This window comes from Molossus molossus, unplaced genomic scaffold (assembly GCF_014108415.1).
Source record: "Molossus molossus isolate mMolMol1 unplaced genomic scaffold, mMolMol1.p scaffold_m16_p_3, whole genome shotgun sequence".
Classification (NCBI taxonomy): domain Eukaryota; kingdom Metazoa; phylum Chordata; class Mammalia; order Chiroptera; family Molossidae; genus Molossus; species Molossus molossus.
In genome coordinates, this window is record NW_023425366.1 from 39,469,374 (window position 1) to 39,495,488 (window position 26,115).

At 38.1% G+C, this 26,115-nt stretch overlaps 1 protein-coding gene across 2 annotated transcripts in view; it reads right to left on the reverse strand.

Moving 5' to 3' along the window:
• Positions 1–26,115, reverse strand: part of PDE4D (phosphodiesterase 4D) — an 849,054-nt gene that overhangs the window by 697,144 nt on the left and 125,795 nt on the right. The window contains exon 1 of one of the 2 annotated variants that reach the window (XM_036278943.1): positions 14,262–14,743. The exons of the other annotated variant lie outside the window; for it this stretch is intronic. Coding sequence (XP_036134836.1) covers positions 14,262–14,527 — 266 coding nt within the window. The 5' untranslated portion in view covers positions 14,528–14,743. Of the gene's footprint in view, positions 1–14,261; positions 14,744–26,115 lie in introns of those variants that run through there. 2 annotated transcript variants of the gene reach the window in all.

Genomic DNA, 26,115 nt, shown 5'->3' on the forward strand with positions numbered 1-26,115 from the left:
ATGGTATAGATTGGTCTAATTGAACTGAATCTCAGATTCCAACTATTGAGTATGTTCAATGCATATACTTGAGGCTTAGTGAGCTCAGCATGGGGTAATAACTCAAAATGTCACTTCCTTTTATTTGCAGTGAAGCTTTAGAGAAAAATAAAATTGATTGTGTTTCATTTAAGCATACAAATCCCTGGTGTGTGTGTGTGTGGGGGGGGAGAATGAGAATGTTAGTTGACCTTCAAAACTCAATTATAGCCTACTTTTGTGGCCCACCTTCCCAAGGATACTCTCAGCTATACTGAAACTCACCTTAGTCTCATGTAGTCCCCATACTTGTTCATGCTGTTCCTATGGTGAAACAAACTCACTCACCTCCTGCTGTTTCCTCCCCTTCCATTCTTCAATCCAGTCCTCTACTACAATTGTCTATGTGTGATGTTCATATCAAATTCCTTTCTAGACCCCATTGTTAATTTTGTAAAATGTAATAACAAAGTTTTTTTTAAAAATAGAGACATTTTATTAATTTTGAAATAATTAACCTAATAGAGGTATTAGGTTAATTTTGAAATAATTAACCTAATTAAGTTGCAGTGAATATTAAATGAGGTAGTCTAAGAAAATGCTCAGGCCCTTCTTTGTGACTACTCCATCTTAAGCTTGAGTGATTTCCACTACCAGAAATAATCTCTATTTTCTACAAATTCCCAATACTTTTTGTAATTATGGCAACAGTTATTCGAGTAATCACATTCTATGCCCCATCAGATCATAACTCTTGAGAGCAAAGACAACAGCATCCCATACAGTAATTTACATAGAATAGTCTATGTGAGGTAAATAAACTCCCCTATCCCAATAGGCTCAGATTACTGTGTGTTCTACTAATATTTATTTTTACATTATACTTGATTAGTATGTCATTCCTTCCAAAGGTCTTTTTGTTAAGCATATCATTTGAACTTTTAAATAATTCTATAAAGCATGGATGAATTAGTAATAGTTTCATTTTACAGATAAATTGTGCCCTGTGGAGTTTAAATAATACTCTACCCCTAAGATCTCTCACTCCCCTAGCATGTGAGTAGCAAAGTTCCCTCCTGGATCTCTTTCTGTGTCACAGTATTGTGCTAGGTGTTAGAGATACAATAGTGAACGAGAAGAAACTGGTTCTTCCCTTTACAGAATTTACCCTCTAGATCAGTAGTTCTGAACTAGGGACAATTTTGCCCCCATTGGAAACATTTGGCAATGGTTGGAAACATTTTGGATTTCACAACAGGGTGGCTATTACTGATATCTAGTGGGAAGCAACCAGGGATGCTCCTAATATCCTAGAATCCGCACAGCAGCCTCAACACCAAAGCATTATTCAGGCTCAATTGCCAGTAGTATTGAGCTTGAAAAAACCTGCTCTCGATTCAGCTCCAGAATGAATGATTGTGAAGTATTCATAGGAAACAACACGAAATAAGGTTGTGGGGATAGGTGTGGAACTGATGAGAGAGACTTAAGTGCCAAATTGAGGAATATAAACTTTATCTTGTAGACCAGGGATTGGCAAACTATGGCCAGTGGAATAAATCCAGCCTCTTATCATTTTTTGTACAATAAGGTATTACTGAATGCGTGCATGCCCATTTATATATCTTGTGGCTGCTTCTGCACTCTAGCTGCAGAACTGAGTCGTTGCCCAAGATAACGTATGGGTCATAAAGCCTAAAATTTTTACTATCTGGCCCTTTACAGAAAAAAGTTTGCTCACCCCTGATCTAGAGAGTGGGCAGCCAAGGCAGAACTTTGGGATAATTAATGAGATAGCCTCGGCAGACTTTCTCAAGGGGTGGGAAACAGATTGTGGCACACAACAAGGAAGGATTTTCAAATAGCCCAGACTTAAGACTAAGTGCTACAATTGGTGGCAGTATCAGGAAAGCAAGCAAGTGATATTAGATGAAATCATCTATAGGCCTGTGCAGAGGGAGGGAAAAGCAGAAGTCATAATGATTCAGGCTGGTTCACTGAGAAATCATGTTTCACAGCCAAGAAAACCAGAAGTGGGGAAACAGTGAGCTCAGTTTTGCACACGTTACATCTAAGGTTGGACTAGATACCCCAAGTAGAAATGTCCAGGGAGGCATATGGAAGTCAAGCCAGGTTTAAGAGTTGGATTTTGCTAAATGGAGTTAACAGTGGAGCTGGGGCAGAAATCAGACTGATGGTGTAGGGAGCATACTCAAATAAGGTCAAAGCACTAATTATAGAACTTGGAGTGGGGTGCACTTTGATATAAGGTGCCGGAAATAACGTTAATGAAAGAGGAAAAGAGATATCTTACAAAAAATAGGAGTTAAGCTAGCGAATGAGACAGATTCAAGAAGGAGGGTTGAGCATCAGTATCAAATGCTAATACTATATTGCCAATGCTGATATTGAACATTATCAGTAGGCGACTTTAAATGAAAAGGCAATCTGCTTTTAATTTATGGAGGCAGTTGCTCATTTGCAAAGAAAATCCTCAAGAAGAATGTAAGATAATGCTTTCTTTAATTTACAGCTAGTACACTGGTGGATTTTATCAAAACTTTCTTTTTACTCCAATGCATATCTGAGTCTTCTGCAGTCTCTGTTGACAGAATAGGTGATGAATCAAGATGTTCCTCTAAGACAGAGCTTTTCAAAGGACAGCTGCAGCACCACTTACAGAGCTGCTTACAAATGCGGCATTTGCTGTGGGGGCAGGGCTGACTTTATGGGTGTGACCTGAGCAGTTGTGCGGGACCTCCCTCCCAGAAGGGCTCTGTTGAATGATCTGCTGTTGCTGTCATGACATTCTCACTGTTCTTTTGAAGGAGTGATCCTGCATTCTCATCTGACACCAGGCTATGCAAATGTAGCCGGTCCTGTGTAGGTGTTCTAGTCTAGAATTAAATAAATATAAGATGACAGAGGTTTAGAGAAACTTGGATTCCTCACCTCCGCTTTCACTCATTTACACAGAGATCCTACACTTTTTTTTTTTTTTTATCCTCACCCGAGGACACTTTTCCATCCTTTGGTCAGGTAGAGCGGGAGGGAGAGAGAGGAACAGAGAGAGAGAAACACCCATGTGAAAGGAACACATCGAGTGGCTGCCACCCGCACAACCGACCAGGGCCGGGGACAAACTGCAACCGAGGTACGCGCCCCTAGCGGGAACCGAACCCAGGTCTCCCAGGACCGCAGGCCGACGCTCCAACCGCTGAGCCAAACCGGCCAGGGCGAGATCCTATACTTTTAACAAATGTTTATGTTGGTGTCCTTTGGAAGTAGACCTTGGAAGCTACCATTAGCATGTACAGTATTTTCCATGAACAGTACTATGGTTCTCGGCATCTGGGCAGCTACCAGGTAGAAAATGGGGTGGTGCTAAAATAGAGTACCAGTGCTTCACTTTTTGCTTAGAAATAGAATCATGCGACCCAAGTTCAGAGTGTTTCCCTTCAACTACGCTGTTTCAGCTGGAAGAACCAATGTCCTTCCAACACTGGAAATATCAATAATATAGTATCACTGGGTTGGTGTATTAAATGGCTTGACATTGCACCAAGATGGTGTTAAACTTAGATGATATGGTTCACTGAATTTTTAAGTATTAAATTAAATGATGAGAAGGTTATTTCCTTCCCCAATTCCTCCCAGTCAATCTTATTACCTTAAGAAAAAAAGACTTAATTGGTCTCTCACATCTCTGTATTTCTTTCTTTTTTAAAATTTTTTCCTTCATTGTTTAGAGAGAGAAGAAGGGAGAGGGAGAGAGAGAGAGATACATTGATTGGCCACCTCCTGCATGCTCCCCACTGGGGATTTGGCCCACAACCTGGGCATGTACCCTGGCCAGGAATAGAATTGGTGACCTCTTGGTGTATGGGTCGATGCTCAACCACTGAGCCACACTGGCTGGGCTCTGTATTACTTTTTAACTGTCATTTTAAATAAAGAGAAAGCTGACAGACCCCAGGCTCAGAGTCCTTAGCAAGTCACAGTATCTAGCTTGAATCTATTTAGCTTTTTCAAATTATATTTTAAAATTATCTTCTATGTATTAGAAATGAAACAGGTTTTTAATTTACAGTAGACTATGAAGCCATATTTTTAAGCATATGTGCCTTTAAATAAAAATGTAAATCCACCAAAAAGTATTAAATACAAAACAGTTCAAATGATCCACATATTGACCTTAAACTAGGAAGGTGACACAGAAATGATCACACTATTAATGACACTGCTGTTGTTATTAACAAGAGGGCTTTATTAACGGAAGCCAGTTCTATTCAGAGGATAGCCACAGCATTCTGCCTTGTGCGTCATCAGCCTCCAATTCATATATGTTTTAGTTATTACCACCATAAATCATTCCCTGTTCTATTTGGCACTCTCTCAATAGAAAGTCATAAAAAAAAAAAATCACATTGCACAGAATAAAGCCAAGTAAAACAAATACTATAAACCTAAAGAAGGTAAACAAGCAGAAATGATAATCCAAGTAACCTTATTAGTCAGAAAATTGCTTACTTCAAGAGTCAACAATACACACCATTTATAAGTATAAATGTGAAATCAGCTATATAAAAAATGAAAAAAACCATGTACCCTGCTAATAATAATATACAAAGGAAGTCCCTTTATTTTAATAATAGCTAATTTGATCAGAGGGCTAGCTCATAAAGGTAATGGAAAGGAAATTGGTTGGTTTGAAATCACCACAATGTAAAAATGAATATAGATTGAACTATGGACAAAATATTTACATTAAAATAACATTTATATGCAAAACTTCTTCAAAAAAGTTTTCTATTATTCAATTTCAGTTATTCTAAACATCTACTTAAGAGACATGATGCTTAGTTTCTGCCAGTTCAAATTTTTTCAAATTGTCATCCTTAAAGAAAAGGAACTATGGAGGGTGTTTTTTTTGTTTTGTTTTGTTTTGATTTTCAAATTCCTCAAAATCTTGGCGTTTCTTTTATAAGCTCAGTTCTTGGTGTATAATTTAACCACTGTGAATTCTAAAAGATAAGGATTAGTCATCAGAGTTTAACAAGGTAGTTATTCAGTAATTTCCTAAGAATCATAAATATATTTAAATGTTTTTTCAGAAATACAGCACATGTAAATTACTTTCAAGTATAAACTAAGTACTGTTCAAATGCACATATTTAATAAATTAGTGTCACTCTCACCTAGTGGTTCATTGAGATATACTAAAGTCAAACTATACCAGTCTAGGTGTGTGTGTGTGCAGGCGCGCGTGCACACTCACACACACACACACAGAGTCATGGTGACAAAGTCCACACAAATGGTTAATCATTGAGTTTAAATTTCTTTCCACTATGGCAATCAAACCCAATATCACCAGGACTTATAGATTAGAAGAGTATGGATCTCCCCTAGTGCTCAGCATAAGAAGCACAGCAATGGAAGACACATTTCTCAATCAAACAACACATTTTTACTAAACGTGTATTATACCGGTGGCACTTGTGAATACAAAGGTGATGCATGTAGAGGTTTCTACTTTTTAAAAAGTTACAGTCCAAACACAAACATGAAATTGAAAAGATCATAAGATAAAAAGTGCCAAATAAATAGCAAATTTCACCATGTGAAATCAGACAATTTGGCCCTATGCATATTTTTTTCATGAAAACCAAAAAGTCAAGCCACTAACCCCAATGTTTTCATTTTCTTTCTTCTCATTAAACCTTACATTTTATATATATATTGACTCCCGCCCCCCAAATAATCTCACAAATGTCATTTTGCCATTTTAAAGAAGAAAGACAACATGCACTCCTGGTCCTGGAGGTATTTCCATTCTAAAAGCAGGTATTTTGCTCAAAGAGACTATCCCATAATAAAGGGATTGGCATGAAGGGTGGCAAAGGAACAGAAGACTGCTTTGAGGTAAGATGGGCTTCGGTCCTCCTGTCTGGCCACCTGGTCATTAGCAGTCAGCATGTGAGTCAGGCCAGCTCTGGTTACCAAGCAGTTTGCTGCTCTGTTGCTTAGTGACTTGAGCTTGCAGACCATCATTTCCAGCTGGCTCTTCTGGAATCAAACCTTAACAGATTTCTCACTTGATCTTTCTCTTTCAATCTCAAGCCTTTCAAGCCATTTTCTCTGAATTATTGAAAATAAAATTATCCTGATTTGTTTTATTTTTGTGTCAGTCTTACTTTATATGTATTCTGAATTAGACATATATGTTTCCCATCCATACACATAATTTTATCAGAATGAAGGGATGTCTACATTCATATAAGCCATATATGTAAACAAATAAACTGGGATTTCATACCTAGAAAGAGATCTGCCCCTACCCTTCTATTAACTAACCACCATTCTGTAAAATCATTGAGCATCCCTTGTTGTAGCTCTGATGCATGTGCAAGGCAAAGTAGCAAAAGTGAATGTGATTTTTAGCCTAACGGGAGGTAATACTGTACTGAAAGAACACAGGATGAAGAGTTAGTTGTACCTGCATTCAAGTTTTTGTTTTTGTTTTTAAATTCTCACCCGAGGATATTTTTACATTTATCTTTAGACAGAGTGGGAGGGAAGGAGGCAGGGAAGAAGTGGGGGAGGGAGGGAGAGGGTGAAAGAGAGAGAAAGAAACAGCAATGTGAGAGAGACACATAGACTGGCTGCCACCCACAGGGCCCCAGAGGGGTTGGGGACAAACTGCAACGGAGGTACGTGCCCTTAGCCAGAATCAAACCTGCGACTCTTTAGTCCGTGGGCCAACGCTCTTAACTGCTTAGCCAAACTGACCAGGGCTGCATTCAAGGTTTAATTCAACTGATTTCATCTCTGCAGAACTGAATAATTTTGGGTATACAACAATTTTATCTGGGCCTCTGCATTTGCATATGTAAAATACAAATAAAAATACTTAAACTCAATCTTGTTTTGGAGGGTTGATATATATAGAGTACCTGACACATAGCAGGAGCTAAATCATTAATAGCTACATTATAATAAATTTAAGGTAATAAAGTTATGTAATGAACCTAAAGTTTTGATTTTGTAATGAAATCAGATTATTTCTTCTCATTTCAACTCTAGATATCATTTTGAGAAGTTTATGTCCTTAAAATTGAATATAAAATGTTATATTAAAATTAGGGGTTGGGGTAGGTAGAAGTGGGTAAAGGTGGGGATAAATGGAGACAGAAAGAGACTTTGCTTTGGGTAATGGGTACACGATATAGTGTGTAGATGTTTTGTTGAGTTTTACACTTGAAACCTGTATGACTTTGTGAACCAATGTCACCCCAATACATTCCATTAAAATTTTGTATATATAGTAGAAGAGACTGACATGGTAAAATAATACATAATTGAAGATACAGTAAAAGAATTTTAAATTATAATTTTTATTACCTATAGATTTTCACATTTCCTACCTACAATCTTGGCTTGCAGTTAGTGTCCTAGGATGAATACCAGCAAAGCTTTCATTCTGATGCCCTGCAGCCTATTTATGAGTCAGAATTATTAAAGAATTGTTTCCCCTTTTCCCTATGCAGCATCCACCTTACTCACTTACAACAGCAAGTTGGAACTTGTATTTAATTACTTATCTTAAATGTACTGTAGTTTGTTATCACTTTGTAAATTTAATTTGTCATTTTTTTTCACTTGTAAATATCAAATGCCTTTATAACCATATGACTTATGAATAGAGTCTACAATTCAAAAAGGTTGAGTAACTAAGGTCAAATACTAAGTGGCCAGCAGAGCTGAAAACATATGACTTCAAACTGTATTAAACCCATCCCTGTTTTAAAACATGATCTTTTTCAAAAGCAAAACATTAAAAAATAATGAAATAATTTTGTTGCGCTGGTGATAATATAGCTTCTTCCTGAAACCATTACTTGAAGAACAATTTTGGAAGCTTCCTGTCTAAAAAAAGTGCTAAAGTTCATTGAGTTACCTTCCCTCACAGGAGTTACTTACATAGAAATTTATACAAAGTACAACTTTTAAAATTAAAGCCGTGACTTAAAAATTATTTTGATGAACTTTGAGATTTAAATTTTAATTTTCTTCTCATTAAACATTTCTAGCAGGCTTATAAGAAAGGCTTTTTGCTTAGAAGTATTTTTACCACTAGTAGCACTGGCTTCAGCTGGTTATCTTTTCTTTTCTTTAAGGTGAATGTCAAAGCACAGGAAGTATACACACACCATTAACTGCCAGATCATTTCAATGTTGTCTTCCTTTTTCCTCTGTAACTATTTGTTGCATTTTAACCTTTGCAATTTCTTTTTCCTTCCTTCCTTCCTTCCTTCCTTCCTTCCTTCCTTCCTTCCTTCCTTCCTTCCTTCCTTCCTTCATCTCATCTGAGGGTATGTCTGTTGAATTTATTAAGAGGAGGAGGAGGAGGGGGGGGGGAGAGAGAGAGAGAGAGAGAGAGAGAGAGAGAGAGAGAGAGAGAGAGATATGAGGGAGAAGCATGGATCCATTGCCTCCAGTATGCACCTCGACCAGAGATGGAACCCACAACCCAGGTATGTGCTCTGACCCGGAATCGAAGGAATCAAACTTGCAACATTTTGGTGTATGGGACGACGCTCCAATCAACCGAGACACACTGGCCAGGGCCCTTGGCAATTTCTTAAATATTACAAGTCAACTGACAAGTTCTTTAAGAGGAATGTCTTCCTGGAGTCTTCTGATTTTAGTAAAGGCTAATAAAAATTTTCAAAACCTACAGACACCCTTAACTTGCAATGCCCACAAGATTCCCCTGAAGACACACAGCCAATTACACCAGGGACACAGCTAATGAGTTGGCCAAATGGCCTTGCCCAATGTGCTGGCATAACTTCCTGTTGTTCTCACCAAATGATTTTCCCCAGAAACTTCCTCCCTACCTCCTGGTATCACACTATACCCACACCCTACCTCTGGGTTCCCATCTCCTGGGACAGCATCAACAATGCCCTTCACTGAGTATCCTCACACAAGGGGCAGAGAAAAGATAAACTTAAAGTTAAGTAGGGCAAATATATAAACAAGGAAGAAATAGTTTTCAAACAGAATCACTAAATAATGTCTTTAAAAACCTACTCAGCTCTCTTTCTGTGTTTAATCTACAAATTCTTTAAAAAAAAATCATTACCCAAGGATATTTTTCAATAAACTTATTTTATTTTTTAGAGAGAGGAAGGGAAAGAGAGAGAAACATCCATGTGAGAGAAAAACATTGACTAGTTGCCTCCCATACGCATCCCTGACTTGGAATCAAACCCACAACCTTTTGGTGTATTGGACGATGCTCCAACTAACTGAGCTACCAGGCCAGGGCAACCTATAAATTCTTTAAATGGATGGATTTCTCCTTTATAGGTGCTAAAGCTTAACTTGAAGAAATGTTTAGTATACTTCTTTCTTAAGCAACTATAAAAGCAAATAGTAGCTGAAGACATTTTGACTTAAGAAAGCAAATATTTATTTCTAAATACAAGCAATTTTAGTGCCAATGCTTGGTAAAGAGAAATTTATGTCACGTAAAAGATATGGCCCAAAGCATTATCTAGCTCATAAAAATGTTTAAGATTTTCTAAAAGTGTCCTAAAAGAGGCCTTTCAAAACCCACCTAAAGAAACAATTTTGTTGTTGAAGGATGCTACAAAGTGCTTATTCTGCTTTAGATATGTCAAGAACACACATGCATGCACAGAAATGGTAAAGATAAGACATTTCAGTATTATTTGGATACCACCTTATCCAAAGAAACTCTATTGCCTATGATACTTTCCTTAATTTAGTGCATATAACAGAGTGTGAATTGTGGAGAAAACCTGAAAAATACAAAGATTTTCCTAACTGATTTTCTTCACCAGAGATTCCCCTGACTTTGGAGTTCCTGCTGACATCAAAGGGAATCCCCTACTCAGATAAAAGCAGACTCCTATCTATAATCACTAGCCTACATGGTACTAGGTTTTTTTTTTGTTTTTTTATCCTCACCTAAGGACATTTTTCCATTTTTTGTTCAGATAGAGTGGGAGGGTGAGAGAGGAAGAGAGAGAAACATCGACGTGAAAGGGACACATCGAGTGGCTGCCACCCGCACAACCCAACCAGGGCCAGGGACAAACTGCAACCGAGGTACGTGCCCTTAGCGGGAACCGAACCCGGGTCTCTCTGGACTGCAGGCTGACGCTCTAACTGCTGAGCCAAACCAGCCAGGGCAACATACTAGGTATTAAGTAAGTAGAGTGGTGAAGAGTGTAGACATGAGAGGGTTCTAATGTAACACAGCACCAGACATATTCAACAAACATTAGCTAGTGATATAACTGTCATTAACAAGCATTGAGGGAATAGTAGAAGGAAGATGTGCCAGTGATTCTGAAGCAGCAGCAGATTATTTCCAGTTTGGGCAACAGGAGGAAGCTCTTGGGAAGAGAGGGATTTGAAAGACACATGAATGAGAGTAGGCAGAGAGAGGCACCAAGACCTACAGCTGTGCCTCAGCAATCCCTCTCCTTTCTGCCTTCTCCTTTCCCATGAAACTGACACACACCCCTCATTCCTTTGGTCTTTTCACATATATTCTCTTCAGTCCATCCATCTATACACAACGTGACAGGATAACCATCTAAAAATTTAAACATGATCCTAAAAACGCATAACAAGGAATATATTAGCTTATAGTGACACTAAGTGCCTATCTTAGGGCAGCACAACATAATTTACATGCAATTATACTTAACAAAACCAGAGCAACAAATTGATACTATTACTATTCCTAACAGGGAAATTGAGGTCGAATTTCAGTAGTCTTCCTTCTGCTTACACTTTCTGTGCAAGTCACACCGCATCTAGAGTATTGTGTCAGTTTTGTACCCTACACTTTAAATGGGCCATAAAAATCCAAATAAAGTCTGGATTAAAAACAACCAGGATCAACCTGGTAAATACAGCATATAAAGGTGAAATAACCTAGGGTGTTTAATTAAGAAAAGTAAAGAATTTTCTAAAAAGTAAGATAAAATTAAAAATCTTGATTAACAGGTATACCAAGAATAATAGATCAGGGGCTCTTTGATGAGTTACTACTCTAAGCCTCTTGCATTAAGGGCTGCATTGTAGAAGAGAGAAGAGAATGAAGCTGTGGGATTTTCAAAGTAGATCCTGGACCCACCCCCCACCCCCACCCCAGGGACAGTTAAAGAGAAGAAGACTTTAACTGTATATTAGGAAGGCCTTTGCAATCAATATTGTCAAGAAATAGAATTGCTCCATATGATCCCCATCAAGGAGGTGTACAGAGAGAGAGAGATACTAAAGGACTGGTCATCAACTATGAGATGGAGACTGAACCAGGTAGCCTTTGACGTACTGTGACTGAGATGGGCTAGGTAGTCACCAGGTTTGTTTTACCTTGTTCCTGGGAACAGACAAGATAGGCTTCCCAGTCTCCTTTGCAGTTAGATGTGGCCATAGAACTAAGTTCTAGCCAGAGAATACGAGTATAACTGATGAGCATACTTCTTGGCCTGCCTCATAAAAACTCACACATGCCATCTTCTATGGTATTTTTCCCTAATTCAGCTGAGCCTAACAACCTTGAAAATCATGTGTTACAAATAGTGGAACCACAAGATAGTGAGATCTCATGTCCATGAAGCACCCCAGGGCATGCTACCTCCCCATGAGAAGCAGCAGCAATAAATAATTACTTATAGTGTCAGTGCACTGAGATTTGGAGAGTATGTCATAGAGCAACACGATTACCTTAACTAAAATAGATGCCTCCCAATATGACTTTTTCTTCAACTAGAGTGTAAATTATTTGAAACAAACTTAAACAAACAAAAAAATCTCCTGTTCAACTTTGTGATCCATAGGTACAAATGAAACATTTTAAACTCAGTAGCTACTAAATAAATGTCTATTTAATGGAAGGGAAACCAGGTGCAGGAACCAACAATCTGAGGCAGAAACACACCAGGCAAGAGTTTAAATGACTAAAATGACTGGTCACCTAATTTAGAAGGAGCTAAGGATTTGAGCGTGGTGATAGCAGCAGCAATTCATATATAGATATACATATATACATATGTATATAGAGATATACATATATATGAACAATTTGGAATAGGTTTTAAAAATATTATATATAGTGCTTATGAAAGCACAGCTGAGATGACATTTGTCAAAAGATACCTGTGGATATTATAAAAATCTTGGAATTCATTGAACCAACATGAAAAACGTGAGCTATTCTTTCCACATCCCTTGCTGAATGCTTTTAGTCCATGAGGACTGTTTCCCTTTTGAGTAACTGATAGTTGATATCGTGATTTTTACTTTTTCATTTCCATTGCTCTTTTGATGCTTTCCTGATCTGGCTGAGACCTGACATACCAAAATGAAATATCGGCAGAAATTGTGCTCTTGGAGTCTCTCCAAACAGCACCAGAAAAGGAAGTGCCAGAAATTTCAGAAGAAAGCCTGTTTTCATGAGATTTCCTGCCTTCATTACATCTCAACGTGTCCAAACAGTTCAGATAACCTTCAGCTGAACTCCAGGTTGCTTCACTCAGATGGAAACCAAGCAACTGAGTTGAGGCTTACCCATTCAACAGTGGGTACAATTTAGAAACTCCAATTTAAAAAAAAAAAAAAAAAGTATCTTAACCGAAAGGAATACTGGATACCAACATTCTGGGCCTGACTTAATGGACTTTTGCCAGCTTCCCTGCTCTGGCACCTGATGCCTGGGTTCAAGCCATCCCTCCTCCTCAAAGTATCTCACAGTGTTTATCTATGCCTTTCATTCACTGCCTATTTCTGACAAAAATCTTCAACAATATCTTCCTCAGAGAAAAGTCATCATTTTTCCATAATTTCTTTAAGACTGAAAAAAATCAGTGTTTGCATTGTATCTAACAAAACTTAGAAATGCCACGTGGTTAAAATCTTAGGGTAAAGAATACTTCTCCGATTAGAGATCTAGCTATTTAAAATTAAAATTCTGAGGTCAGATATTTCTTTGGCCAGGACGTGCCTTTTACTTCCTTTGTCATCTCTTTTCATCTCTGACATGAAAGCATTCCTGGTTCTGGCCATGTTGTTAGTGTAGATTTTGATTCTCCCTATTTGCTACTTCTTACCTAGAAGTCTCATTTCTGTTTTGTTTTGCTTTCCACTCCTGGCACAGTCTTTCATTTTCTATAGAAAAACTGTATAAAAATCAGTCGATTGCAATTGTTTCTCAGCTCACATGCTCATTGTTTCTTTTTGTTATGTTTGTTTGTATCACAGTTAATATTCATTTTACCACTAGTGAAGGTAGTATATAGAACCTACTACTATCTAAAATTCCCTGTGTGCATCACAGAGCTCCCCACCCTCTCTCTGATCATAGCCTAGAATTGCTGATTCTGAGGCAGAAACACTACAATAAGCTCACACAATGGTTTCTCTTAATATTTGTTTTTAGAAGAGCATGGAAATATCAGAAATCATCTAGAATAATTTATGGAAGCACACATAAATCAAATTCATCCTTTATTAAAAAAAAGATAAAAATAGAAAGAAAGTTAAAATACTGACACAATATTCAAAGAATCCAAATTCAAAGAATACAACAATATTATCAAGTCCAGACTGCAACCTTCTGCACAGAACCCCTAAATCCTTTCTTCTTTCCCTTTGAAAGGCATATTTGAGATTACAGACATATTAAAGCCAGTAGTGAGAAGGGGTTTTACAGGAACACACCAGTACACACACACACACACACACACACACACACTCTATATATATCTCTGTTCAACTGGGGATCATGCAGAAAATAAAGAGCAAATTATAATTTTCCTCGTCTCCTTTTTGGTCCTTTCTTTCCTAGGCTGTTGTAGAACCTGGCAGGGATGTGAGTTTAAGAAATCAAAGAAACGCCACCACATCAGAATGGGAGTAAAAATGCATTCTTATTGACATCTGGAATCCAATTTTCTTGTAGGAACTTGCAATAGGAATTGAACTTTGAGAACCACCCACCTTAACTGCTATTACCAATATCCAGGCTTCCCGCCCCGGCTAGGAAATTGGTGGGATTTATTGTTCAGGTACATTACTTATGATAAATCACAGGTGAGGGAGGAGGATGGTACTCCCTCCTCACCCCTAAAGTTGAAGGCGCGAGGAGCGAAAATCAGGGGCCGGCCACCATTTCCAAGGATCTGTGCAGACCTTACCATGTATGTGCCACCGTGAACCGCCGCTGTTTGGGGATGTTGCTGCTGAGGAGCATCCTGCGCAGAAGCCGGGGGGAATTTCTCGGAGAAATCACCGGAGAGAGCTTGGGAGAAGCCGATTTCCTGGCCGTCTTGGACTTCTCGTGCTGCAACAGGTTTTCCCGCAAAGATCGGACAAGATCCTCGTTCAGCCAGGGGTTGGGACAGTGCGGATTATCCACTTCAGGTACGGTTAAGGTGTCCGGGCTTGTCGCCTGCTGAGCCATTTTTCCGGGTCAACTTTGAACAGTTGGCAACAATCCAGGGCAACGTGGTTCCCTGGCCTCTTTCCAGTGATCGCGTCGCTCGGAGTCCGGGGAAATGCCCAGCGAAGCCGGTCGGATCCAGCTGCCCTCAGTTCATTCAGTGGCCTGCCCCCGTCTCTCGGTGGAGCGGGGCTGGTGCAGAAGCCTAGACACGTCACCCTGCTCTGCGGTTCCCCCCGGCCGCGGAGCCCCGAGCTCGCGCCGCCAAGGAACAGGGAGGGACGCGGGAGGGACGCCGCGGCGCGGGCTGGCTTTGTCAGCGCCACCGAGCAGCCTGTGAAACTATTGGAACTAATGCGCCGCAGCTGCTGGAGTGACTTCTGCTTATGTACATAAAAAATCCTGGGGGGAGGGCTTAACCATCAGATGCCTGCTGCTCAGTTGTTCGACTAGTCTTTCCATTGGCTTATTCCTGAATCCAAGGGAAAGAAAAACTTTGAACTTGACCTTCCTCTCCTGCAAGAGCTACTTATCTCCCCTCAGTCCACATTCATAAAAGAAAATTGCTAGTCCTTTGGTTTTTATAAGGGGAGAATAAACAAGCACCAGCTAGACAAGGAGAAATGTTTCCCTGCTTGCTAAACTCAGTCTGATGCCTCTCAAGAGAATAAAATGGACTCTTGTTAGCCCCTCTTTCCACCTAGTTAGAAACCAAACAAAAGGTTTAAAATACTGCACGTGGATAACATTACAGGTTGCTGTTGTGTTGTACAAACTTGCTAATCATGGCCCTCTAAAAGCATGAGACAACACTACATCCACCAATGGTATTTGTTATCTCTTGCATTTAAACTAATGACACTTCAGAGGGGCCGACTGTCTCCATCAGAGGAGTTAAAAATGATTTTAAAGTTTGAATTATTTCTTATGGTACATGCAATTTTATATATTCAACTATAAAAGAATAACATACATCCAGCTTTCATTGTTATTTTCTTAGTTACCTTTTAATCTAAGGTTTTCATTTGTGATCAACATAGCATCAAGAAACATATTCAGATGTAGTTTAAAACAACAACAACAACAAAAGAAATTATTTTTTGCCTATTTAGTTTGGTAGTGGAAAAACATGTTTTAATGTCACAACAGTTCAAGTAATGGAGTGATAAAGCCTGTTAAATCTTACATTGTAAATCATATTATACACTAGAAGTGCAAACATTAGAACTGTATTGGAAGGGAACTCCAACCTTGAATAGAGATGACCTAGCAGCCCAGTGATGTACAGACAGTTCAGGATTAAAATCAAATCACATTTCACAGAATCTAAAATATTTTCATTTTTAAAAAGCACAGTAACTTAAGAAGGAGTTACAAAATGCATCTAGATAAAATGGACGCTGCAATAGTCTGATTCAACTATTTGGTTGGGAGGTTCTAGGATTATTATTAGGCCAGTCCTAAAGATTCTCCTTTCTCCCTTCCTGCTTGTTCCACCTAAGTCTTAATTACTTGCCTTTAAAAATGTTACAAAAGAGGATACAAGGAGGTTCTGAAGCACAGTTAACACTGATGTACCTATAATAATTTAATGAGACATATGTGTCATGAGTTAATTAGAAAATCTGCTATGCAAACATTCAAATCTTAAAAACTCAGGATGTGATTATTCTTATTCATAAAGAATTTTCACCAGTACAAAAGTTTTCATAATTGTGCAAAATTAAGTTGCAATTTCCCTTACTTTAAAGAATATACAGATATTCTTTAAAACAAATAGCCAATTTCTTTAAAGTAGGCTGAGGGACTGACAACTGCACCAAACGTGCAAACGCGGAGTGTAATGCTTTCCCTCAAAGAGCTCGTGATGCAATGCATGACTCAGTGGAAAGGGCTGGACAACGCTCAGGAAAAGGCAGCAGAACACCTATAAAGTGATAGCATCAGGTGCAGAAAAATACAGTGGAAGTGCTATACATAAGCAATGAAGGAACGGTGAATTGGAGTACAGTCTGAAGAGGGGAAGGATAAAAAATTAATGGAAAGGAAGTTGCAAAAGAAATGCACTCCAGAATGACAAACTAGAATGTGCAAATAAAGAAGTAAACAAGTTTTGTTTAAACAAACAAACAAACAAAATTCCCAGGAGTTGGTAGATAGAAAATTTGCTCAGATTTGTGGAAATGAAAATTCAGATAACAAGACAAAGTGAGGAAAACAAACGGTAGGCAGTATTCTCACAGGGCATTAAAACACTAGAAACATTTCACACTTTCTAAAGACTTAGTTCCATTCAACAAACATTTGTGGGCATTTCTCTTGTGCTAGGCACCTTATTGAGGGCTGTAGGGTATTTAAAGAAGAGCTTGATGCTGTCCCTGTCCTCTGAGAGTTTATAATCAAGTAAGGTAGATAAGTACAAAACAACTGATGTGACAAAGTATAGCCCAAGCACCCAAATGAGAGCCTGGAAGCTGGAAATGTTTAAATGTCTGGCTTTAAGGAGAGAATTCTCGGTGACAAAATAAAAGAATGTGTATGACTAAGAATGATATGGGCCATATACTGGGAAACTCATTGCTTTCAGGGGATTCCAGGTTCCAGTTCTTGCCTTCAGTGACCTTCTCTGAGGAGGAGTAAACTATTTACAAACTTGTGTTCTCATAGATAGCATGTGCTCAGAGAAACTGGACACTTTGTTGACAATCACAACTAAGCTAAAACAGAAGGCAAAATTCCATTAAAAATTCATTCAGTATTGTGGTTAAACATAGATCGAAACCGAACAGAGGTATTCTGCAAATTCCCACTGCTTTGGTACAGGTTAAAGGATTCCATTATAGAGCAGAGTTGGCTGCCTGTTTACAGGGTCCCATATCCTAGCATTAATTGTTTAATTTCCTTATCTCTACAATTATCTGTCTGAATCCTCCAAATGATATATAGCATGCATGCTGCTGTGTGAAAATAAAATTAATTGTTTTGAGAATTCTTTGCCCCCTCCTTGATACAACTTGAAACACCCCGCGATGTTTCAAAATCACCAGCTTGAAAATCACTGCGTTAGGAGGCATGAATTGTAGACTTCTGAACATAACCAAAGATGAGTGAGGTTTGGATAAACTGGCAATTTTCTTTATAATAATGCAGAAGGTCAGGGGAGCTCTTCCAACAAAAGCACTATGTACAAATCTTGCCTTTTTAAAAAACCAAAAAACCAAAATCTCTTTAAAATTAGCTGCCAGAAACTTCTCTGAAAAACATAGTACTATAAATGACAGCCAAATAAGGCCTTAGGTTTTAGCAAGTGGAAATGTAAAAGTGGGTGGAATGTTTTGATAAGGTCACTCATACCTCGAACAGCAGATAATATCTTTTTAACTTCATAAATGTTTTCCCACAAAGCTTTTCATGGATTTTCAAAATTCGCTTTTTTAGATTATTCAGAATCCTTGAAAACATTTATTTAATTATTCATAGGCAGCAAAACAAATAAGAAATAATATTTACATAGGTTCTGGTACAAGGATTGAAAAATATGTTCTTGTCTAAGTGGGAATAAGCAAGGCTGAATTTCTCACAATTAAAAAGGTGTAATGGTGCAGCTAATTCAAAAGAACCAATACATTAAAATGATTTATACTTGACTACGGAATGTAGTATATGTGTCTACCAATTCTGTTACTTAGGTAAACAGTGTGTTAAGATGAGGCTGCTTTTCAAATTGCCCACAGGATGTGGTCCATGAACATGAAGTGATGGTGGCCGACACTGTGTTGTCTAATAGTGAAGAGGCTGTTTGGAACCCCAAAGCTTGTTTTGAACTCCAGCTATGATACTTACTAGCTGTGTTACTTCACTTCTCTGTGGTCCTCATCTCTTAAACAGAATGATAATAATAATAATAGCTCTTGTATAAGAATGCTGCAAAGATATGTGTGTCAATACCCATACTATAAAGTGTTTAGAAGAATACCTGGTACAGAGTAAACACCTAATAAATGAAACCTGCCACTAGTTGATATAGGGAACTCACAAAAATTTACACTTACTATATATCGAATATGTGCCAGGAATTGTTTCATTTTATTTCATTTAATTCTTGCAATACCCTTATGGTGTTTTTTTTTCATTACCACTATTTTACTGGTGAGGGCTTAAGAAGGTTAAATAACTTGCCCAAAGACATATAGTTCAACAATGCAGAACTGAGGTTTGATTGTCTATGAAGTGCCAAGGCCTTTTATTTCAACTGTCTACCAACCCCTCGAAAGGACTGCTGATCCAATATTGAAAATTGATGATAGATATTTCTATGGAAAATAGTAGAAGTCTGACTGCCCTGAGCTGTTGATCTAGTTAACATTAAATTCTGTCCTTGACTCTACTTGAGCCATATGCTGTGACAACCTGTGAAGCCTGCCAAGTCATGAAATTCTTATAAAGGCATGGCATTCAAGTAAGGACAGCTTGAGGTGGAATTCCTGAGTGGGGTTTTCATCTGTATGCCTGGACTCCTTTGATATGAAGGAGTTTTAATTAACCTTCATGGTACTTTTCACTTTGCAAAATAATATATCCTAACATTATGTAATTTAAAAATTTTTGTGATTATTTTTTATTTAGAGCTTATATCATGAATCCTGATGATAAAGCTGTATCATCCCTATATCTAAAAGCACATTTGAACATTATAGAACAGGGCTTTTCAAATCATCATTACTGAATTTTTATAGGTAATGGGCTGGTTGGCAGAGATTAAAACAGTAAGTGTATCTCCTTGAAAAGATGTATATAACCCTCCAAAATTAACAATATAGAAACAATAGGCGTGTCACGGGTTTAGAGGAATAACCAATATACATGTAGATCAGTGAAAATAATTCAAAGAAGAAGCAGGACTTGAATTAGGCCTTGAAAGAAGGTACATGTTGAAAAAATATTCAGTTGGGGGAGTTAGGTAGGCTTGGGGAGGGAAGAGATTGAAAATTTTAGACTCATTCCTATGGAAAAAAAAGATTTACTTGTGATATAGGTAAATAATATCTAGAGATATGAATAAGATTAGTTTAGTGGCAATATGTACTGTAATTTGGAGGAGGAGGATTCTGACGGCTATTTATTTCTACAGTTCTATTTTAATACAAATTTGTATAGAATAGAAAGAAAGAGGCTTATGATACAAGAACTAGAAGGATTTGTTCATCGGCTATATATGAGCATACAAGTTAAAAATAGACCGGACATTTTTTAATATAATCAATTATACATTTCACCTAATTAAGCATGGTTTACCTAATTAATCATCAAAAGGCTACTAATGTGAAAAAAAGTATCTAGGGTTTATTGAACAAATACATCTGTCTTGATTCATATTAGAGCTACATTTTGAGCACACAAAGTGTCCTCCTAAGCTCAATTTATTTTAATAAAAAGATTTAATGTTTTTTTGTTTTGTTTTGTTTTGTTTTCAAGATTAAGTCTCTTTAAATGGAGCTTTCTCTAGAATACAACAAAATGTTAGGGATATCTTGACTGAAATAAGTCAACGTTTCATTTAAAAGAAAGGTTAACATTTTATTGTGCACAACCTATAACAGAAATATTAAAACAGCTTGTTCATTTTATTTCTGAGAAAAAATTGCAATACAATCTACATCATGAGAATATCTCCTTTTATTCTGTTACATCCACTTAAAAAAGCTTCCAAAACTAGTACAGAACTCCTCTTGATTACTCTGTTAAAATAATACACTACAGTCTGGCTGGCGTGGCTCACTGGATTGAGTGTCATCCCATGAACTGAGAAGTCCTGGTTCGATTTCCCGTCAGGGCACATGCTTGAGTTGTGGGCTTGATCCCCCCGTAGGGGGCATACAGGAGGCAGCTGATAGATGTTTCTCTCTCATATTTATGTTTCTCTCTCTCTCTCTTCCTTCCTCTCTCTCTAAAAAAATCAATAAAAACATATTTTAAAAATATTTCAATAATACACTAGAATGTCTTCTCTAAATATTAGCCAAACTTCAATAAAGACATTGGGTTTTGATGGTCCCTGAAGTGGAAGATTTTGATAGAAGATTTCTAGATTTTCCTTCAGTGGGAAGAATAGACAAACATTCAACTTAGTGACAAAATAACCCCTATATGCCACTATATCAGTGGTGGATCATCCTCTAGCACATTGAATGACTAAGAAAGTCACCAGATCTAAGTGCAAAACACAAATACCCTAGCAGATATACTTTGCATCATTACTTAATTGGGCATTACAAGCACTCTAATGAGATGTGATTTTAAATTCGAGAAAACTGAGGCTCAAAAGTTAAATCAATTCCTTAAGGCCATACGTACTCAGTACGTGATAGAATTGGGATTTTAAGCCAGATAGACCAAGTCCAGAGCTTATGCATGTAACCACTGCACTACACTGCCTTTGTAATTAAAAATAAAAGCAAGTAAATTAATAAAGTCACTCTTAGAAAATTGAATTCACATAACTTGATATGTGAAAATCTAAACTCACTTCAAAATATCTGTCCAAGAGTGTTTGTTCCTTTTTTCAAACACTAAGAGAAGGTTTATTTAGAAGGTCACAAAGGTAGAGTGAGCGGTGGAAGAAGTGAGCCAGCAGAGTTGCCTGGGCTCAGGGAACAAGTTACAGAAGCAAAATCAGGTCCCTTGAAGTTGGGGAGAAAGAGAGCGGCAGGGAAAGTGCACCTGGGGGGGGGGGGGTAAAGGTGCGGGTATGCTCCATAGAGCTGCCAAAAGTTTTTGAAGTGAAAATATTTCCAAACCCCAATCAATGCCCATTAGCAGTGGTATTTTTGAGACTCTGACAGATATTTTCCCCAAACCAAAAGATCTCCCAACTCCCCCAAATTTCGCATTGTCTAACAAACAATGAACATTGAATGCACAAAAGAGCTTGGGTAGACCTTCAAAGTCTTTTGCTGTTTTTGTCCACACGACAGACATGTTAATGAACAACATCCCACATGTATCCCCAACTCAGAGAAATGTAACACAATAGTGAACTACTCAAAACTCAACCCTCAGGAACACATGTCCTCATCTCTCTTTTTCAGTCTCTGTGTTCCTTCCCCACTGGCCCCATGAAAGGATTTTGAGTCGTTCTCAAACTAGCATAACAAGGCTGCAAAACCTCCCTCTGATCCTGACACAGAACATCTGTTTCAGTCATTCTGGCTTTTGGTTATAGTTTTATGAGACAAAATATTACATTTCACTGAGAGTGTCCATAATTCAGAGGTTTATAATTGTAGCTGGCGATTTATTTCCTAAGTTTTAATATATTTAGACAATGACTCCTCATAAGCACCATAATTTTAGGGATAACACTTGTCATACCTAACTGTAAGGGATCTTCTGAGACCTAGTTGCTTATGTGGGTTGTTTCACAAAAGGCATTACAGAAACTGGAGTTTTATTCTCAATTCTATAATTTACTAGCTAAGTGACCTTGAACAAGTTCATTCAACTTCTCTGGAACTCAGTTTTATAGTAGAAAGTCCTAAAACTTTGCTAGAATTTTATACCTTTAAAAAAGTAAAGCATATGCTGTCTTTGCAAGATTAAGTTGCTATTTAAGAAAAATGATTATCAAATACATCCTGAAGCAATATGGTCTCTTCCAGTTACATGTAGTGATAATATGTTCCACAGATGGTACTTTAGAAAGAGAAATGGAAAAGATATGTTCAACATTTAAGGACCAGGAAATGGAAAATTAGAGGATGCTGCACTGAGCAGGTGCCTTACTAAAGCTTTTACAGCCCTAAAAGTTATGAAAATCATTTTCTAACTAGGTAAAAAAAAATATTCTGACATCTGAGTCACGGCTTGGGAGATGGGGTGGGAGAGCAATGCCTAAGTTAATTTAATATTTGGAATCAAAGCATTGTTTTACTTCTAAAATAGTGTGACTACTGAGATAGGTATATTCACTGTTACATAATAAGTCAGATTTTTCTAAAACTTCAGAGCTTAACTTACCTTTTAGGCGATGACAAACATCTCTGTACTCACATTGTACAAGGAGTACCCAATTTCAGTGAGCATTGCATGAAGAAAAAAAAAGTGCGCCCTGGCCGGTTTGGCTCAGAGGTTAGAGCGTCGACCTGCAGTCCTGAGAGACCCGGGTTCGGTTCCCGCTAAGGGCATGTACCTCAGTTGCAGTTTGTCCCCGGCCCTGGTTGGTCGTGCAGGTGGCAGCCACTCGATGTGTTCCTTTCACGTCGATGTTGATGTTTCTATCTCTCTCTCTCTGTTCCTCTCTCTCCCTCCCACTCTACCTGAACAAGGAGTGGGAAAGTGTCCTCGGGTGAGGATAAAAAAAAAAAGAAAAGAAAAGAAAAAAAAGGGCATTTTGTGATTTAAAAAACAAAACAAAACAGTGGGGTGGGTCAAATACAACTAAACAGGTTTCCTTACATGAGGGCTTCTCAGTCTTTTAATTTGCTGATGTGATTTATGAAAGCAAGCTTGCTTGCTCTGTATTTACCTCCTCTTCTTGTATGTCCAGACATGGGTGTTTCTAGGAACACTTACCTGGGCTTACTACAAACATCTCTTTGAACATAGCTGATCAATATTAGAAAATTTCTTGGGATTCTTTCAGGGTGCTGCACTGCTAGCAGACTCTTTTAGACTTGATGTGATTGCTAAGCCCTGGCTCTGAGGCTAATTCCACCCTCCTCTTCAACTGGTGCGTCTCCCCTGCGAAGAGCCAGAACGTTAGCAGAGGCTGTGGGAGAGCTGGGGCCATGGGTCTAAATGACAATTCTGTAGGTGTCGTGCTACTTGGAAGGCTGTGAGCAGGCTAAGGGGCCAGAGAAATAGAGGGCTAAATGACACTGTTAATGAGAAGATGTGCAAAGGCAACTGAAGTCTAGACGGGTGTTTTCAAGCTTTAGTGTACCTACCAATCAATTACAGATACAGACACAGATTCTGATTTAGTAGGTCTGGGGTGGGGCTTGAAATGTTAGGTTCCCAGAGCTCCCAGATGATGCTAATGCTGGTCATAGACCACTCCATGAGTATCCAGGTACTAGAATAAACAGAGATGGATGCTATTAAAGTCTGTCAAAGGAAGGCAATTAACTTGTACCTGCTAATCCTATATCAAATTTATATTCCACCAATTCTGTAGTGCTTATATTTATTAGTTTTAATTAATAGTGGATTGTTTTATTGAATAACATTATTATAAACCACTTTTTAAAACGAGCATGTACACTCTAAGAGACTCAAGTCTAAAAGCTAATTTTGCTAAATTTGATCCATACTTTTAAGATGAGGGGGGAAAAAAAAGATTTAATATAAGTTGAAACTCTTTTGCAACTGTTGTAAAATTCTTTACCTATTCTATATAAAAAGGCAAACCTTATTTAAGACTGTTTTTGGGTTATAATTTAAATAATCTGAAAGCACTTAATTGCACAAACATCATGTGCTGGGTCCTACAGATATAATGAGGATGCTGATCTTTGTGTATCTGGAGACATAAGATTCATTCTGTGTTCATAGTTAGCTAGGACTTTTACTCTAGTCCACTGTATATGAAACATTATCAAAATCACTCATCATCAAGATTTACCACCATGCTATTGACCTTTCTATCTATTATCTAAAGAATTAATCAGACCGGCCAGTGTGGCTCAGTGGTTGAGCATCGACCCATGCACCAAGAGGTCGCAGGTTTGATTCCCGGTCAGGACACATGCCTGGGTTGTGGGCCAAATCCCCAGTGGGGAGCATGCGGAAGTGACCAATCAATGTTCTCTCTCATTGATGTTTCTATCTCTCTCTCCCTCTCACTTTCTCTCTCTGTAAAACCAATAAAGGAAAAACATTTTTTTTAAATAAGAAAAAGAATTAATCAATTAAGTGTTTGTGTTTCTATCAACTTGATGCACCTGCTTATGAGGAACTATTATCTAAATATATTAAACTTTGGAACATAAATTGCCAGCTACTATTATAAACCTATAGTTTATAGTCCCATAGTAAGTCTGTGTATAACTGTACAAGCAGGTATATGATTTTCTCTCTCATATTCCCAGTGAAATGACACTGCCCTTGAAGGGCTCAAAAGATTGCTAAATCGCCCTAGCCGGTTTGGCTCAGCGGTTAGAGCGTCGACCTGCGGTCCTGAGAGACCCGGGTTCGGTTCCCGCTAAGGGCACGTACCTCGGTTGCAGTTTGTCCCCGGCCCTGGTCGGTCGTGCGGGTGGCAGCCACTCGATATGTTCCTTTCACATAGATATTTCTCTCTCTCTCTCTGTTCCTCTCTTTCCCTCCCACTCTACCTGAACAAAAAAATGGGAAAATGTCCTTGGGTGAGGATAAAAAAAAAAAAAAAAAAGATTGCTAAATTATGTACACTAATCTGCATTTTTCCTGAAATCAGTATTTTTCAGCCCCAATAAAATAAATACAGATACCTCTCACACTAATATAAAAATATACATTCTAGCTAGTCTAATAAGCACCATTTATATTCATTCTGCAATTATATAAGCATTGTATAAAACCATCCAGTGATTATTTAATTGATTACAAAGGAAAATGATATATGACAAAGAAATCCTCTTACTGCATCCATGGTGAACACACTTCAGTCTAAGCACCGGTTGCCTCATGATCCTTATACTTTAAATGCCTGGAATATAGTGAGTGTTCAGCAGGCACTCGCTCAAGGAAGGGAAGAAAGGAGCAAAGGATTTGTACAGTTGGTTTAGCCTTCTTGTGAGATTCTAGGTAGTTAACAAGGTGAAAGGACAGTGCGTCCCAATCAATGTGCTCTGATATACCCACTAAAGTCGGAAATGTTTTAGAAATTCTATATCTAGGAATGCTTTTAATTTTATTCATGTATTATTTTTAAATTATCTGGACAATACCAAATCCATTCTCATTATAAAAAATGTTAAAGTCATCCAGAAATCTCAAGTTTCTATAGACCACCATCCCCAAACTTGACCCTCCTCACAGGTAACTCTGTTATCAGTTGTGTTTATCTTTCTAGACTTCTGCTGTCCCTTACAGCAGCTGCTAGCCCAAATGGGGCTAATGTAACTAAAGAACTACGTTTGTATTTGTATTATTTTACTAACTTAAATTTAAATATCTTTCTGTGGCTAGTGGCTACCATACTGGTCAGGAAAACTCTAGACCTTCATGTGATTTCATGAATAATAATATGCCTGTAGAAACATATATTACTATTTTTTGATGCTTTTTTTAATCCTCACCCAAGGATTATTATTATTTTTTTCATTTATGTTCAGATAGAGCGGGAGGGAGAGAGGGAGGTGGAGAGTGAGAGAGAAACGTCTACGTGAGAGAGACACATTGATTGGTTGCCACCTGCACAACCCCAATGGGGATGGGGACGAACTGCATCTGAGATACATGCCCTTAACTGCAATCGAACCCAGGATTCCCCAGTCCATGGGCCGATATTCTAACCACTGAGCCAAACTGACCAGGGCTTCTGATGTTTTTTATAAAACAAAGTGTCACACCTGATCATTCTGATCATTTGACCACTTGCCTTTTTCATTCAACAAAGATCCCCCTTG